Here is a 17157-nt window from a genome sequence, read left to right as displayed (position 1 = left end):
GAGAGAGAGAGAGAGAGAGAGAGAGATTGGAGAGGGAGAGATAGATTACATGAATCTCAGATGACATTTTGAACTTTGGACTTTCAAACATTGTTGAGATTGTGACAGACTATGGGGACTTTGGAAGTTGGACTAAATGTATTTTGCATTATGTTACTGCTGTAAGCCTATGGGGGCCAAGGAGTGGAAAGTGGTAGTTTGAGAGGCGTGGTTCCCATAGACTGCCATTTGAAGATTCCAGTGATCCTGGCCTCTCAGAAAATTCTTCAGCACCAGCTGACCAGAACTACAGAATCTTAAATCAAAATATTAAATGGTCCTGAGAGAGTCTTTGCTTCATTTTAATGTTATGGAGTTTGAGACCACTGGGGAAAGACTACAGACAACACAAATTATAACTAGCCAAATCGCAGTTAGCAGGACCGCAATCTCTAACGCCAAGTCAGAGAGATGCCGCACGGAAGCAGGTGGAGGGAACACCACGATTACTTCACTGCTGCAGAATTTACAGAATCCTCTGTGAGGATCTGCCTCATTCCCCAGGTTCACAGTGACGAGTGAGTTTACAGAAATCAGAACAAGTAATAAATCACTTCACAGTAGTTACACAGTTCTGGAGAGGAGGTAAGGGGTTTTCAGGAATTTAGGTCAGAGGCCAAAGGTACTAAAGTAGATAGCAGGTACGAAAAGGAGTTTCCTTATCCTTCACACTAAAACTTGTGCATAGCTCTCAGCATTACCCTCTAATTATCCAAGTTCTCACAACAGCTCACTAAGATTTGAACATTGAATGGCTTTTCTAGCCCAGAGTCCCTCCAACAGTCCTCCCCATAACACGTGGTCAGGATTGCCACATTAGTACCCCACAAACTGGCACTGATCTCTCTGTTTTAGGATGTCTGCTGCTGTGATGAAACTACTTAACCAAAAGCAAGCTGAGGAGGAAAGGCTTTGCTTTGCTTACACTTCCCCACACTGTTCAAACAAAAGCAGGAACTCAGATAGGGCAGGAGCCAGTGCAGAGGCCTGGCTCAAACTTTATTTTTTTTTTCATGAGTTCCACCTTTTTATTAACTCATACACAACTACTTGTCTTCTGGTTTGTTGGAGCAGTAAGTCAGACAACACTTGCCACAGTAATGCCTGTCAAAATGGCTACCCATGAAAACTCCAGCACCACATTCATCAGAAGGACACTCTTGACGAAGTTGGCTAATTTTGCCATTTTCATCCACCTTATAGTATTTCAGCACAGCCAACTTAACCTTCTTCCTCTGAGGCTTACTCTTCTTGGGAGTGGCATAAGACTTCTTCTTCCTTTCCTTAGCACCACCGCGAAGTCTCAACACAAGATGAAGGGTGGACTCCTTTTGAATGTGTAGTCAGACAAAGTACGGCCATCTTCCAGCTGCTTACCAACAAAGATCGACCTCTGCTGATCAGGAGGAATTCCTTCCTTATCCTGGATCTTGGCCTTTACATTTTCTATAGTGTCCGAGGGTTCAACCTCGAGCGTGATGGTCTTCCCTGTAAGGGTCTTCACAAAAATCTGCATTGTGGCAGCGGCTCCACCCACGATGGCAGATCGGAAAGCTCAAACTTTATTCTTGACAAAGAGTGGACACACAGAGACAGGAAGTGCATTGGGTTTTTATCTGACTCAGGTGGTAACTGTCTTTTTCCCCATTGACTGGAGTCTGCCCTCACAATCTTATTCAGTTGGCTAGTCTGAAAAGAATTTGTTCATAGGAAGTGAAGGAGGAAGGGAAAGGGACCACTGTTCCAGGCCATCACATTGCTAGAATAGAGCACTGGGCCTTTAAGTAAACAACAGTTTACTAGAGGGGAAGAATTCAAACATTTGCATAAAACTCCTACAAGATGAGGAGATAAGGTAATTTTAGTTCTTTGTCCTAAGCGCAGGTTTTACAGTATTTATTAGGACATCTAGCAACAAGTGCTGGAATTATACAGTGGTATTAATAGGCAGTCAAATACAGCTCTTGACGCATAGAGCACCATGGTCTTGATGAATGTATATCCCCATGTAACCACTGTCACACGCACATCTGTGTCCCTGCAGTCATTGTTCTCCACACTTCCAAGCAATCTTTGATCATCATGCACTAGATCTACTGTTTGACAGCTTTATAGAAATGGAACCACGCAGTATTATGTGTTATATGTGGTTTTATTGAGCATAACATTTTAGAGATTTGTATTGGGGCATGCTGACATGCACCCTAACTCCCAGCACTAGGGAAGCTGAGGTGAGCAGCTCTCAGAGAGTACTGGTCTACACTGAACTCCAGGCTAGCCAGGCTATATTGTTGAAACTGTGTCTAAATTGGGAGAGAAAAAGGAGGTAAGGGAGAAAGAGCAGAGAAGAGAAAGGGAAGGAAGAGGGGAGGGGAGGAGAGGGAGAGAATTTACGTTAACATCACATATGTTGGTAGTTCATTTTTTTTCCTGCTGGGTAGGACAGACATTCCCTCAGTTGGGGTGGAGCTGTTTGCTGACAAACCTATCATCGATTGAAATGTATTAAGTAAAAATTGTATTTAACATATTAAGCCTGCTGAGCATCATACATAGCTCAGCAACTCAGTATATTATAGAATATTGGCATGCCTTTTTTGTTTTCATGATTGACTGGGTCAGGTAGTTCTGTGCCACTGAACAAAATCTCTAGGTAGTATTGCAACGCATATCATTAGCCCAGAAAAAGATCACACTGCTAAGTCCGATTTGTACTGAATGCATGCACTTCTGTGAATGGGGAAGTTAAACTAGAGTGGGGACGAGTGTGTGTGTGTGTGTGTGTGTGTGTGTGTGTGTGTGTGTGTGTGTGTGTACTACAGGGTATTCTTGGTAGGAGTGTGTATGGGGGGGTACTACAGGGTGTTCTTGGTAGGAGTGTGTGTGTGTGGGTACTACAGGGTGTTCTTGGTAGGAATGTGTGTGTGTGGGTACTACAGGGTGTTCTTGGTAGGAATGTGGGGGGGGGGTACTACAGGGTGTTCTTGGTAGGAATGTGGGGAGTACTACAGGGTGTTCTTGGTAGGAGTGTGTGTGTGTGTACTACAGGGTGTTCTTGGTGGGAGAGTGTGTGTACTACAGGGTATTCTTGGTGAGAGTATGTGGGTACTACAGGGTAAGAGTGGGGGGGTACTACAGGGTGTTCTTAGGGGTATGTGGGGGGTACTACATGGTGTTCTTGGTGGCAGTGTATGTGGCTACTACAGGGTGTTCTTGGTAGGAGAGTGTGTGCATGAGTACTACAGGGTATTCTTAGTGGGAGATTTATTAACTTATTTTGTGTACAGTGTTCTGTATGTACACCAGAAGAGGCCACCAGATCTCTCAGTATAGATGGTTGTGAGTCACCATGAAGTTGCTGGGAATTGAACTTAGGACCTCTGGAAGAACAGTCAGTGCTCTTAACCTCTGAGCCATATCTCTCCAGCCCTCTTTTTAATTTTTTTTTAGATTTACTTATTTTATATGTATCAGTAGCTTGCTTTGTGTGTGTGTGTGTGTGTGTGTGTGTGTGTGTGTGTGTGTGTGTGTCTGTCTGTTTGTGTATCTGTGTGTACATGCACATTGCATGTATTCCTTGTGCCTTTAAAAGTCAGAAGAGGATGCCAGATGCCCTGGAACTGGAGTTAAGATAGCTGTGAGTCATAGAATTGGCACTGGGACTTGGAACCATTATCCCAGCTCCTACATTTCTTTTATATTACCTAAAGATAAAATTACTTGGCCATTTACTAAGTATATATTTATATAAGAAATTGTTAAACTTTTGACAGTTACATTCTGGTTAGCAAGATATTGAAATTTCTGTGATCTTTAATTTTTTTAAATAATTTATTTAACTTAATGGGTGTGTATTGCCTGTGTATATATATATGTGCCCCGTTTATATACCTGATGCTGAAGAAGTCAGAAGATCTCTGTGAAGGAGGGAGTCTATAGGTTTCCTTCAGTGGCCCATCTTGCATTCCTTGAGCGGCCTCTGTGGCAGTGCCAACATCTGGAGCAGTTTTCTGACACTGCTGGACCTGTCCTCTGAGACCAGAGTTCTAGAGGAGGAAGGACTCTCAGGGATTCCCAGGCCCCACCTTTGCTGGTTCTGTGCAGGACCCATGGCTCTGAGACATGCAGCTACTCTGTTAAGTGGTTCAGGCTGTGCTGCCATGTGGCCAACCTCCAACCAGCACTCCACTCTAATTTCTCTTCCTGCCTCCCTTGCTGAGGCACAACTCTGTACCTCTGGGAGACTGCCACCCTGGCTTTGGGTTGCCATTGTGTGGGAAAGCTGAGGTCTGTGTCTAAACATGTGCAGTTTAAGTTTTCAATCAAGCCATCTCTCAGTATATCCATGTAGTTCTCTCAACTTGGAGGTGAATGCCCTGGGGCGCAGGGCTTTCTAGAAGTTGTTTATGGTGAGGTTCCTAAGAGACATTTCTGAACAAAAAAGAGGAACTGGGGAGGACTGAGAGAATCTTGTGTGGAGAGCACTCCATGCTTACCCAGGCTTTCTAGCTGGACATGTGGAAAATGAACCTGCCTGTGCTTCTTGTGCTACTCAGAGATAGCAGTCATTTACTGTACCTCTGGACACTTGGGTAATAAGAGGTGACTGTGAGCATCTGCCATCCTTGTCCCTCAACTACATTTAGTCCCTAACAGAGCATTAGACAGAGTACAGGCAGGGAATGCATGAAAGCCACCCATCTGGGGTCTAGCCCATGCTCTGCTAAGCAGCTCCAGATCCCTTGCCTTGGGTGGTTGTCAACTAAGTGGTCTTCAAGCCTGCAAAGTCTCCCATTGGCACTAGGTGGCAGTCTCAGCCAGGAGAGGCCCAGAAGAGAGGACATGGGCATCCCAAAGGGGCCTCTGTGTAGTGAGCTAATCTTATGATGGGGTGGGGTTCCCCAGGAAGAAATTCATCTTTTAACTATGGTTTGAAATCCTAAAGGTGTTTGCTTACAGAAAAGACGTGGTGCCCGGGGATCAAACTCAGGTCTCCTGCCTGCAAAGCCAGTGCTTTATGAACTGAGCCCCTCCCCCAGACTCCAGGTAATCTTTAGAGGCACTGTCTACTGGTACACAGGTGGAGCGAGTAAAGGCAGCCTCTGTGCATTCTGTGTCCCCAGCCTCGTGCTGTGGTGTGGGTGTGGAATAATATCATGGACGCCTCACAGGCTAGCCCTCTAGGTGTCTGCTTGCCTCTGCCACAGCATAGTTCTTGAGCTTGTCACATAGTACTTGCGCGATCCAGGTGAAAAGGACAGGTGTGTAGGGCTGTGTCTAAGCAATGTCAGTGATTTTTCAGCTTTGTGACCATCCCCCTACCTCCCCCCAATCTCTAAGCCCTCTAACAGGATGTCATCTTGTTCCAATCAGGTAATTTTGGAGATGAAATTCTGTGTTGTCAGAGGGGCTGTAGGTGTATCCTTTATGTCTAGCATGAGAAGACTAAGTCACCCAAGGCCGCTCAGCCACTGCTGAGTTGACTGTACATGAAAGAAGCTGTTTGATAGATGTTGATCCCTCAGTAGATCTTCCTCTTTCCCTAGAAAATGTTAGGCCCATTCATTTCCTTTTATGTTAGCTGAGTACCAGCTGGGCAGACTATGTGTATAGGGTGGTCTGCTGACTGCAGTCCGGGATCTCCCCATCCTGTGTGAGGAAAAGAGAAATCCCACAAGGTCTTTCCAGCTCTGAAAGCACTGCATGTTTTCTAGGCCGCAGTGAGTGGTGCTGTTAAAAGCTTCTCTTGCTCATCCATCCACCTTGCTTCTAGGGTCTGGGCTTTATGTGTCAAGAGTTTTGTTGCCCTGGGGGACAGATGAAGTTGCCAGGGTTAACCCTGTTACTTCACGATCGGGTGTAGGAAGAAATTGTAAGGATTAACGTATTTTTAGGACTTCTAGAGGGGGTGCCGGAAGTAGCTCTGTAGTGAAAAAGACAATCTTTACAAGGCCTCTGTCTTGAAGGGTTGATGGCAAGGGCCGTAGCCAGAAGCCAGCCAGAAGCTGAGGATTCAGGGTTCCTAAAGGCCCAGGAGGCATCCTCTGGGGAGCGCTGGGCCCATGTTGCTCTGCTGAGTGTTAAGTAGGGAGCAGTCATAGTCTTTGGTCAGTCGGGAGGCTATGACAGGGTGGGGCCAGGGCCCCTGCTGGCCTCTTCCTCTTTTCTCCAGGCTGTAGTCCCTCCTCTTAAAGGGCCCTCTGGCCTTCTGTTGCTTGGCTTGGAGCTCAGAGGGAGTGTTAGCTTTAACCGTGTCTGGTATTGCTCCTCCTGCCCCGCCCTCAGCAGGAAGCAGAGCCCCTGCCTGCTCTGAGGCCAAAGCTTCAGAACCTAGCCAAAGGTGAAGACCAGAGCCCAGAATCAGGAGTGACTGAGCTGATGGAAGCCACAAGTGGAACCTTAGCAGCAGGCAAGCTTTTCAGGGCTTTCCCTTCCCTATCCCTGAGGCTGGGAGGGCTGGGTGGGAGTGCCTTCTAGCACATGTAGTTGGCTCTTTCACCGCTGGGACCTGGGGAATCCCTTTGGATGGTCTTGCTCTCCTGTCCCCCCAACCCCCCCAAGTTGGTCTGCTTGAGCTCATTTCCTCCACATCCTGTAGCTTCTCTAGTCCTCAAAAGGCTGGGCAGGAAGTGAGCAAGATGCTGGGAGGTGTGGGAAGTACAGGCACGCATTGGGGGTGGCCCTGGGCTCCCAGCATGCATTTCTCCTGTTCTGTCTCAGTCTGGAAGAGGGAAGCATCCTTGTAGACTTAACAACCTCAGAGGGCAAGGAGTCGATGTCATATTTCATATTGTCTCTGCCTTGGGGCAAGAAAAGGTTGGTGGTTTTTTGGTTTTTTTTTTTTGTTTTGTTTTTTTGTTTTTGAGAAATTGAAGAACACTTGTCTGTCCCTTTCTCTCACCCCACCCTCAGCTGCTAACTTGATGGCAGGCCATCCAGCCCTCTTTTTGTCCCCTTTTCCATGCTCATGACTTCCCAGAAGAATTGCTGGATTTGCCCAGGAAGGATCCGTTTTCCTGTCTGTTACTTCTGAAGTCTGTCTACCTCCAGCCCAGGAATACAGAGGCAGAAGGAGTTAGCTGCCTCCCTGGACACACCTGCCAGGTGGCCCTGCCTCCGGGAGCTGGGGAAGAAGTGGCCGAAGACCTGTAGGGTGGGGCCATGAGAAAGGGAGCAGGAGATGAATGATCTGGGCACTGTGGGTCTCAAACCTACCAAGTCAGAAATAGGAGGTGTGCACAAACCCTAGAGCACCCTGTACCACCTACACACAAACACACATGCCCACTCAATACCCCACCTCTCTCTCTCTCTCTCTCTCTCTCTCACACACACACACACACACACACACTTATAATAGCTGCTCACTGCAATGCTCCATTTGTTGACTTCAGTTGGAATGTTCCATTCCATTGGGGACCCAAGCAGTGGTGGATGGAGAAGGACATGACTATGAGCCCCAGAACAGCATGTCCTCACAGGACTCACTCCCATGTGGGTACATTGGCCCTTACTTCCGACTTACTAGGGAGAACTGGCTCATATTTTGGGCTCCCCTTTCAGAATCACCCCTTTGGCCTTCTCATAGTATTCCCTTGCTAGAAAGGGAGGTAAGACTAGGGGGGGCCACAGGGTTGAGGTAGGAGTTGAGGTTTTTAAGGTTAATCTGACCTTGGTTACAACAATGTTCTGAATCTCAAGGGAAGTGGGCAAAGGGGTTTCCCTGTTTCCAGATGAAGAAACAGGCTGGGAGAGCAGCACCCAGGACTGCAGTGTCAGACGTGTGCTCACCAGAGAGCCCCCTGGGTTCTCACGGGCCAGGTGACAGATGCTCAGGCTGGGATCCAAGTCTGTACAAGCCTCCCATACACTTGACTCTCAGGAGGAACAGAATGCACTCTCCTGCCTCGGGGCTCCTCCTTGTCCAGGACTCCCACAGAGGGTAGAGAGGGTCCTAGGGCTTCTTCAGGGGGAGGGTCTGGGGCCTGGGGAGTATGAGAGCATTTTTGCTGAAGTAGCTCGGCTTTGGAGGTGATACGGGAGACTGCTGAGGGCTGTCCCTGCCCTTGCAGCTCTAGGCTGGACAGACAGGACTCGTCCAGCCTGTTCCCAGGGTGCTGTATGGGGTCTGCTTTTGATGTTTTAAGGAAATGTGGGCACACAGGTGTTCCAGTGTAGGAAAGAAGACTGTGATAAAGGCAAGAACACACTGCTCATCCATGCCCTCACTGTGGGCAAGTGCAGGCTGGGTCCTTTGATCCCTCGGATGGGTCTTAGTGCCTCTTTAAGGAAGTGGCTTCTTGCCCTAGTCCCTTGACCTGCCTTTCTGAAGACAGGACAAACCCAGGCTACCCTGCCCTGGTGGCTACCCAGCTTATCTAAGACCCCAGCCTAGAAGGGCCTTACTGGCCCCTCATAGTGCTTTGGGAGAACAAAATATCTAGGTTCCGTAGGAGTCTTGGTTGAGAACCTATGTTTTAGCTGAGCTGTATTTGCAGGTTCATGTGTTCAGAGCTGCCATAGTTAGCATCCTACTTGGTAGGACAGTATAGGAAACCACATTCTTGGGGAATGTGGCCCCCTCACATTCCACAAAGTCATACTTGTTTCCCCATTAGCCCTGGGTGTGAGCTCTGCTCCTGTTTCAAAGCCTAGACTTCGTAGAGCAAGGAAAGAGCCTGTGAGAGCCTGACACCAGCTCACATGATGGCCTGGCCAGAATGGTATGCGTGCACTCAGTGTGGAATGAATGGTTGGGGCATACTCACTGCTATGGTGGATGGGAAAGTTAGCAAGAGGCTCATGGGAGCCTAAAGCAGAAGCATGGATGTCCCTGAAGCCTAGCCCTGACCCTTGGGTGGGGTGGAGCTTCCACGTGTGCTAGATTAGGCCAGTCTTCCATTTCCTTGGTCACAGGGAGAAATCTGTACATACCCAGGCCTTGGTGGCCTTGTCCCTTCTCCCAGAGGCCACTAGAGTACCTGGGATTCAGTGGCTTTGCAGGCAGCACCAGGGCTGGAATTTTTACCTCTTTGGCTGAGATGAATGTATCAGTGTCACACACAAACCCTTGCTTAGTAAGGGCAATCAGTATGAGTTGTCACTTCATGTTCCTAGCTGGTTCTGTTTTCTGTCTCTTGAAGCCAGCATATCTTTTTGTTGTTTGTTTATTTGTTTGTTTGTTTTTTCAAGACAGGGTTTTTCTCTATGTAGCCCTGGCTGTCCTGGAACTCACTCTGTAGACCAGCCTGGCCTCAAACTCAGAAATCCACCTGCCTCTGCCTCCCAAGTGCCAGGATTAAAGGCATGTGGCACTACTGCCTGGCTAGCATTTCTTCATCTGAAAGTGGTGACAGAAGCCTGACTCCTTCAGGGGCTGGGATTGAGACTGGAGAGCAGGCATATGGGCTTCCAGTAACCCTATGAACTCTCATCCTCTAGAAGCCCTTGAGGGCTCTGGGCTGAGCCAGCAGCAGTTGTGAAGAGAAGTCACTCTTCTCTCCCTGTTATCTGTACAGTGGGGAGGCTGTGACCATGCAATGGGCCCTAAAAGTTGCCATGGAATGGCTTAGCCAAGGTTCCTTTTTAAAAGAGACTGAAAGAGCCAGCTAGGAAGATTTGGGCTTTAGTGCTGGCTGCTGCCCAGCCCCCAGCTAGTTTTCTCTGAAATAACCCAGGTGTACAGCTTGTAAAGATGCCTAGACTACACACAGTCAGGTACTGGAGGCTTTAAGGCCAGGAGGGATTACAGTATGTTACGGTGTCTAGTACATGATGCCTTACCTGGATGTCCTGGCTGTCTGCCCCCTCTGTCATTCCTCAGATGCTACCTGAGTGGAAAATGGGTCAGGTCCTCTGAGGGAGGGGCTATCAGCCTGGAGCCGAGGGCTCAGATTCCCACCTTGTGCTTTCTGAACCCAGTGGCGCCTAGAAGTCGTGGCAGTGTCTGGTCACCTCTCTACCAGGCTGGCTGGAGCAGACAGCCCCAGGGCTTTACCCACCTGCTGCTCTCTAGCAGAGCAGGGACCATACAGGTGACCAAACCTGAGTGATAGTGATGGCCCAGGACAAGGGCTTCTGCCCTGGCAGCAAACCCAGAGCAGGTGACTTGAACAGGAGGTCCAAACAGGTGTGTGACTGGTACCTGTCTGTTTGCAATAGCTGTGGTCCTCTAACCTGTGCCTGTGAGCCACCAAGAGTGAGCCGAAACTAGAAGCATTGCCACCAGCAACGGAGGAGTGACCACACTGAAGTTCCTCTGGCGAGGGGGAAGGAAAGTAAGGAGAAAAACAAAGGCAAGTGAGTGAGCAAGCACGCAAGCATACTTTCGAGCACACTCTCGTGGAGGCTTACAACACCCTCCCTGTGCCTACCAAGATGTGTCAGTCAGAGAAGCAGCCAGGACCAGAGCTCCAAGCAGCAGCGAAATGGTGAGATGCTGCCCACAAGACCTAACCTTAAATTTCTCCTGGCATAATCTCAGGAGGGTCAGACACGAAGTCCAGGGGCCCCAGTGTGGAGGTGGCAGTAAGGGGTTGGCTAAAGGGGCCTGGAGAGGGAGTCCTCTGTGCCCTGAGTAGGAGACCTACTTCAGGTACCCATGGCTCTGGCTGAGGTGGTGGTGGGCTTCTATCCTGTGTGTTGGTCCTTAGCAAGGACACTGAGCCCCCTTCTCTTACGCCAGACCCCTGCTTCCTACACCTGAGAAAGGATCCTGCCCCAAGCTCTTCTGGATTGCTGTCTGCTCTTCTGCAGTAACTTGGGCGGGGCAGCCCGAAGGAGAACACTGATTTGTCTTTGCTTGGTCCCTGCCACCTCCTCTTGTTTTTTAAAGACATAGTGGGGTCCTGTGAAAAGAAAGGAAGAATGCAGGGCAGTTGGTGTGCTGTGTCTTAGCGCCTGAGCCACTCACCCTTTCTCCACTGCAGTCCCCTTTTGTTCTTTGCTCTGCTCAGTTTCTAGGAGACAGAGGACTTGGCTTCTCTTAAGCAGGGCTCAGATGGCAGCCTTAGCTTGTTTAACCAAATGTGGTTTTTCAGACATTCTCAGAGTGGGTGGCAATATAGTCTCATGATGTCCATTGTGTGACAGGGAACTTCGTTGCATTCAGGCAGCTGAGCTTACAGTGAAAAGGCCTCTGTGTGCCTTTGAAAACTGACTGAATAGAAGACAGTGAACTTGTAAAACTAGTGGGTCCCGTGGGTCATACATGTGGTTCTAGTAGAGCAAGGAGGTGGCTTTGGAGCTAGGTGGAGAGCTCCTGACCCTGTGGCTGAGGTTTGGAGAGACACAGGTGGAAGACGCCACAGCTACATCCTATCATTTAGCAGGAAAGGAAGCAAAAGACTTGGCAGGTGTCACTCAACTGTCTAGGCTCAGGGCAATGTGTCTCATCTTTTTGGCACCTGTGAGGGCAGAACTCTGGGTCCCAGCCCTCCTTCGTATGGGAGGTTGTGGGTATACGGCAAATTCCCTCACCTTCCTATTCCGGGCTCCAAGGCCTTTGCTGGGACGGCTGCTGTACTTGGTGCTCTGCCTTAGAGGTTCCTAGGAGTCATTCCTGAGCTGCCCCTCTCCTGCTGCCACCCACCCAGTCAGCCAGCAGGTGGGAGACACAGGGAAGTAAGCCCAGGTAACAAGGCCCCTGCCTCACAACCAGAGTTGGTTGGAATGGAATGGGTACTGCAGTGCCAGCTGGAACTCTTTGGTTCCATTGGAGAGAGAGGCAGCTTGCTTGGGGGAGGGGGAGGGAGCAGGAATGAAACTGGCTTGAGGGGGTTGCTCCTCAGTTTCCTTCAGGCTTAGGCACTGACCCAGGCCATGTGTGGACATGTGTCCTGCAGGTTGCATTTCCCCCAGCTGGCCCTACGGCGGAGGCTAGGCCAGCTGAGCTGCATGTCCAGACCTGCTCTGAAACTGCGCTCCTGGCCCCTGACCATCCTCCACTACCTCCTGCCCTTCGGTGCCCTCAGGCCCCTCAGCCAGGTGGGATGGAGGCCCATGAGCAGGGTAAGTGTAAAAGGGCTCTTGGCAATGGCCTCCCTAAACAGGCCTTATCAGAGGCTGCACTCTGAGTAGAAGTGTGTGAGAAGGTTGCTTGGTTGGCAGCCCTGTGACAGTCCAGAACTGCGCAGGTTTTGGAAGGAACTTACATTTGTCAATCAGAAAACAATGTCACTGGTTTCTACATGCAGAATTAAACAGAGGTGACTGTAAGAAAAAAACAAATAAATTCTAGACAGCAGAGGGTAGTTTAGGAAGGCTGTAGCCAGGCAGCTGCCCCAGGCAGGCCCTGACCAGCATGTACCAGGAGGGCTCTCCTGCTCTCAGCTTCTTGACAGACTGACTCCAAAAAGGAAGCCCTGCTTGTAGGCCACTGGTAGCCTATGTAGGCACCACAAAAGCCCAAGAGAGTATACTAGACACTAGAGCATAGCCTGGGGCCCCTTGATGGAATTGCTCTGTCCAAGTCACTAAACATCAGTCAGGAGACACTGATATAGTGTGGGGAAGGACTGTTAAAACTTGGTAAAAAGCTGGGCAGTGGTGGCACATACCTTTAATCCTGGCACTTGGGAGGCTGAGACAGGCGGATTTCTGAGTTTGAGGCCAGCCAGGGCTACAGAGTGAGTTCCAGGATAGCCAGGGCTACACAGAGAAACCCTGTCTTGAAAAAACAAACAAACAACAACAAAAAACTTGGTAAAATGACTTGATTCCTAAGGGAGTTGGTGCTGCTACCACATTAGTGGTAGCGGACTCTCCAGTGTTCTGCAGGACCCTCTGGCCTGAAAGTGGGACTGGGACCTGTCTCCTGGTGCTCTGTACTAGAAGGGTAACAGGAAGTTTCCTCCTGTCTCAAGAGTCCATGGGCTTGATCAGGTGTAGATGTGGCAGGGTGATGTGGGATGAAAACACCATCCTTGCTTCCTTAGAAGAGGATGCTCAGGACTGTAGGGCTGCTGCCTTTTGCTCTGATGCCTTCTTGAATTGTCCGGAATGTGGGCAGTGAGCTGGGACGAAGGCGGCATGCCTCTTGGTGGTCTTTCAGGTTTGCACCAGGTCTGTTTCTGTTCCCATCTTGCATTTTCAAGAACCAAGACTGTTCAGCCTAGTCTCCACCTCTGGGACTAAGGAAGCTGCTCTTTGACCTTTGTTTGAAATAGTAAAAACGATACAGGCTACATGTGTATCCAGCCCTTGTCTTGAGTATTTGGTGAGCAGTCTGGTTCCTTCTGAGAAATAGTCCCTCACAAACCAGCCTGAACACTTGGGCCTTTGTGGTGGCTTCTCTAGAGTTTCTTTCTCTCTCTCACTCACTCATATGGGGATGGGGGGTTGAAGTGTATGAAAGCACTCAAATTTGTGACCAGCTCAGCCTTCTGCACTGTGGCCTACAGGTGTCCCTATATAAGTCTGTGCCAACACGTTTGCTGTCACGTGCCTGTGGTCGCCTCAACCAAGTAGAACTTCCTTACTGGCTCCGGAGGCCAGTCTACAGCCTGTATATCTGGACCTTTGGGGTAAACATGACAGAGGCTGAAGTGGAGGACCTACACCACTACCGCAACCTCAGCGAGTTCTTCCGGCGTAAGCTGAAGCCGCAGGCACGGCCTGTCTGTGGCTTGCACTGTGTGGTAAGGCCTGGCCCTTGTCTCTGCTCTTCATTAGGAAATGAGATCCTTGTCTGCCTTTAAGCCAGGCTTAGCAGCTCCCTTAGATGCTCCCTCATGACATGGACCGGAGCTCCCCGAGTACTTGGCAGGTAGTAGAGCTTGGGGAGCCACTGAAGGTGAGGACTACCCCCTCCTCCTTACCATCAAAACTCTGTCTCCTACAGACTAGTCCATCAGATGGCAAGATCCTCACCTTTGGCCAGGTGAAGAACTCTGAGGTGGAGCAGGTAAAGGGTGTAACTTACTCCTTGGAGTCGTTCCTGGGCCCTCGAGCCTACACAGAGGACCTACCCTTCCCTCCAGGTAGGTCATTGCTTAGTCAGGCTTGGAGCTAGGGTAGACAGCAAAGGCTAATAACAAAAGGCATAGGGGGCTGAGGGAATAAAGGCTGGGCAGGCTTTGGGGCAGCAGGCTGCTATGTAGCTAAGAGTCTTTATTGGAGCCTCCAGCTAGGCTACAAGCAGGCCATGTACACATGCTCACTCTGGGATGAATGGCACCTGGAGCTTGTCAAAAGCCAGGCCTTCTTTCTGTCCTACCCTACAGCTTCCTCCTCTGACTCCTTCAGAAACCAGCTGGTCACCCGGGAAGGGAATGAGCTCTACCACTGTGTCATCTACCTGGCCCCAGGAGACTACCACTGCTTCCACTCCCCCACTGACTGGACTGTCTCACATCGGCGCCACTTCCCAGGTCTGCCCAGGGGTGGAAGAGAGATGCCTCTGTGGGTATTAGAGGCCCTTGGCCTTTTGACTTGAGAGGACTGAGCTTGAGGCTGGTGTTGTCAAGGCCAGGAGATGACTATTTTGAGGGGAGCTGGCTATAGGCAAGGGTGTCTGGGGTCCTGCTTAGAATTTGGAACGCTTGGCCTGTGAGTACTTGTGGCTCTGCGGCCATTCTGATGTAAACACGTCAGGCTCTGAGCAGAAAGTAGCATGTTCTCTTGTCTCTTCAGGTTCCCTGATGTCAGTAAACCCTGGCATGGCCCGGTGGATCAAAGAGCTCTTCTGTCACAATGAGCGTGTAGTCCTGACTGGAGACTGGAAACATGGCTTCTTCTCCTTGACAGCAGTGGGAGCCACCAATGTGGGCTCTATCCGCATCCACTTTGACCGAGTGAGCAAAACCCACAGGCCAAACCTCTTGGGTCCAACCACTTTTGCTGTACAGCCAGATCTTTGGGCTTACAAATTTTGTGGTGGGGGGAGGGGTGTTCTAGCTCTGACCAGGCTTGGCTCTGCTGAGCAGCTGCTCTGCAGACACCCATGCCAGCTCAGCCTCCCTCTCCCTGTTCCCCAATCTGTGGCCATTCACCTGCCTGGACATGGCTGGTGAGGTAAGGGAACCAATCCCACTCCTAACACACTGCTTCTGCCAAAGAGCCCTGATCAGAGCCTGCAGGAGGGTACAGTTGGCTTGTGTGAGAAAAGCTGGTACCCACTCTGCCTTTTAGGCTGGTACCCACTGGCTGCTGCTGGTGCTAGCCAGTGTTATGTCTGACCCCTGCCCCTCCTTGACAAGGTCACAGCAGGTCCTGGGAGTGTTCATTAGTGTTAGGCCTTTTCCCTGAGAGGCTGTCTCTGTCACCTGGGCTGGGCAGGGTTGAGATCAGGCAACAAGGCTAATTAACTTTTTCCTTCTTTCCCTAGGACCTGCACACAAACAGCCCCAGGTACAGCAAGGGCTCCTACAATGACCTGAGCTTTCTAACACACGCCAACAAGGAAGGCATTCTCATGCGAAAGGGCGAACCCCTTGGAGAGTTCAACTTGGGCTCCACCATCGTGCTCATCTTTGAGGCACCCAAGGACTTCAATTTCATGCTGAAGGCAGGGCAGAAGATCCGCTTTGGGGAAGCACTGGGCTCCCTCTAGTCCTCTTGGTTGTGGCTGCCAAGGGATCTTTCTACACAGGAGCATGAGGGTCTTCAGCGGAGCCCCAGGCTGTCTGAGGAGGGGCACTGCAGGGTTGACCTTATAGGACCTGAATGATGTGTTCCTGCCTGTCTAGAGGTGCAGAAGAGAGGTTCTGGGTCTCTCAGGACCTACCTAGGTCCCTTTTTCAGAGTGTGGGTGGGTATGATTTGACCCCCAAATCACTTTGAGGGGTGTTTTTAAAATTTTGTACAAGCCAGAACCCTGCACCCCCAACTCCTGGTATGTACTGTGAGAACGGTTATATACTGCCGCACCCTCTAGCTGCACCCCCACCCGTCACAGGGCCTTCCTTCACCGTGCACAGGGTGAGGTGCCTCCTGGGCACAGACTGTGGATCCTAGAGCAGGCCACATGGCCTTTATAACTGCTTTCTGTTCCCAAATTTCACCTGTCTGCTTGCTGGAAAAGTAAAATCATTTATATGTTGCTGAATGTGTTGTCCTGGACTCTGCTAGTGTCTTCTGAGGACAATGACTAATGATGGAGACCTTTGTAGGCTCCAAGAAGCTGGCTGGATCCTTTTGCTGGTCGGCAAGGCCAATTATTGGCTTGTCTGGTAGAGTCCGCAGTGAAGCGGCAAGTGGAGACCCTGCAGAAGTAAGGGACATGCTGCTATAGGTCTAGGGACCGTTGGAGGCAGAGGGTATGGAGGTCAGTGCCTAGAAAACAGGTATGCAGGCCATGGGGAACCCAGTGTTAGGGACAAGACCTAACATGTTCATGTTGATCTTGGGAATGCCATGAATTTCTCCTGCAGGAGAAATCATGTAACTTTTTCAACTGTATCAGTAGTACAATATTTTGTATGAAAAGTAGGAGACTTCTGAACAGTAACTCATTTAATTGCAAAACATTTTGAAATTAAAAAACAAAACAAAAACTATTGTAGCTTTGTATTTTGTTGTTGAGGGCGGGGTGGGGTGTCCAAGGCCTTGTGAAAGATAGCACCTGTCCTCCAGGCGCGAGCCCACTAGCACAGAGCCCGTCTCAGGGCCCGAACGCGCGCAATGCAGGTACCAACAGGCTGACGCTGGGCCTCGAGCTCCTTAGCCAGCTGCTGGATCTGTAGTTCCACCTGGGAGAGGGGAGGGAGGGAGGGAGGGACAAGGCAAGCTGAAAGGAAGGACAGCCAGGGGCTGGCCCTGGGCTGACCTGGTCTTACCTCCTTCAGTTCTGTTTTCACCTGCTCTTCTAGATGAAGGTCCTCAGATCTTGGCTCCTCCTGGCTCAGCTCCAGCCACCTACGCAGGCTGTTGGCTTGCCGCTGGTATGACCTGGAGATGGGGACACCTATTGGGCTGGGTTCTTGGCACAGCCTCAAGGGAGCCCTTTGAAGAGGCATATTGGCTAATAAAGTACTTCGAGAGAACCTTCTGATTTCCCCAGCAAACAGCAACTCCTGTGAGCCTGTAGGAAGACTACTCTCCCTGTCCCTTTCACTGAGGTCTCTGAAAGCTGCTGTACGCCAACTGTCTTAGGACACTGGATGTAACTAGGACCCAGGA

At 50.0% G+C, this 17157-nt stretch overlaps 2 protein-coding genes and 1 pseudogene across 14 annotated transcripts in view; 1 reads left to right on the top strand and 2 right to left on the bottom strand.

The window, feature by feature from the left end:
• Window positions 1-16521, top strand: part of Pisd (phosphatidylserine decarboxylase) — a 45856-nt gene extending 29335 nt beyond the window's left edge. The window contains exons 1-8 of one of the 6 annotated variants that reach the window (XM_031340693.1): window positions 6475-6855; window positions 10201-10469; window positions 11883-12048; window positions 13440-13676; window positions 13880-14018; window positions 14262-14408; window positions 14671-14831; window positions 15365-16521. In XM_031340693.1, coding sequence (XP_031196553.1) covers window positions 10417-10469; window positions 11883-12048; window positions 13440-13676; window positions 13880-14018; window positions 14262-14408; window positions 14671-14831; window positions 15365-15589 — 1128 coding nt within the window. In that variant the 5' untranslated portion in view covers window positions 6475-6855; window positions 10201-10416 and the 3' untranslated portion in view covers window positions 15590-16521. The other 5 variants (XM_031340696.1, XM_031340695.1, XM_031340694.1 and 2 more) reach the window with 5 other exon arrangements.
• Window positions 1086-1588, bottom strand: LOC116069784 (annotated as a pseudogene).
• Window positions 16474-17157, bottom strand: part of Sfi1 (SFI1 centrin binding protein) — a 64389-nt gene continuing 63705 nt past the window's right edge. For 6 of the 8 annotated variants that reach the window (XM_031340682.1, XM_031340686.1, XM_031340689.1 and 3 more), the window contains one exon: window positions 16477-16926. In XM_031340682.1, the coding sequence (XP_031196542.1) occupies window positions 16623-16926 (304 nt within the window). In that variant the 3' untranslated portion in view covers window positions 16477-16622. Of the gene's footprint in view, window positions 16927-17157 lie in introns of all 8 variants that reach the window. The other 2 variants (XM_031340688.1, XM_031340687.1) reach the window with 2 other exon arrangements.

The sequence above is a fragment of the Mastomys coucha genome, unplaced genomic scaffold, assembly GCF_008632895.1.
Source record: "Mastomys coucha isolate ucsf_1 unplaced genomic scaffold, UCSF_Mcou_1 pScaffold22, whole genome shotgun sequence".
Classification (NCBI taxonomy): domain Eukaryota; kingdom Metazoa; phylum Chordata; class Mammalia; order Rodentia; family Muridae; genus Mastomys; species Mastomys coucha.
Note: the sequence above shows the minus strand (reverse complement) of the source record. Positions and strands in the feature narration are given on the sequence as shown.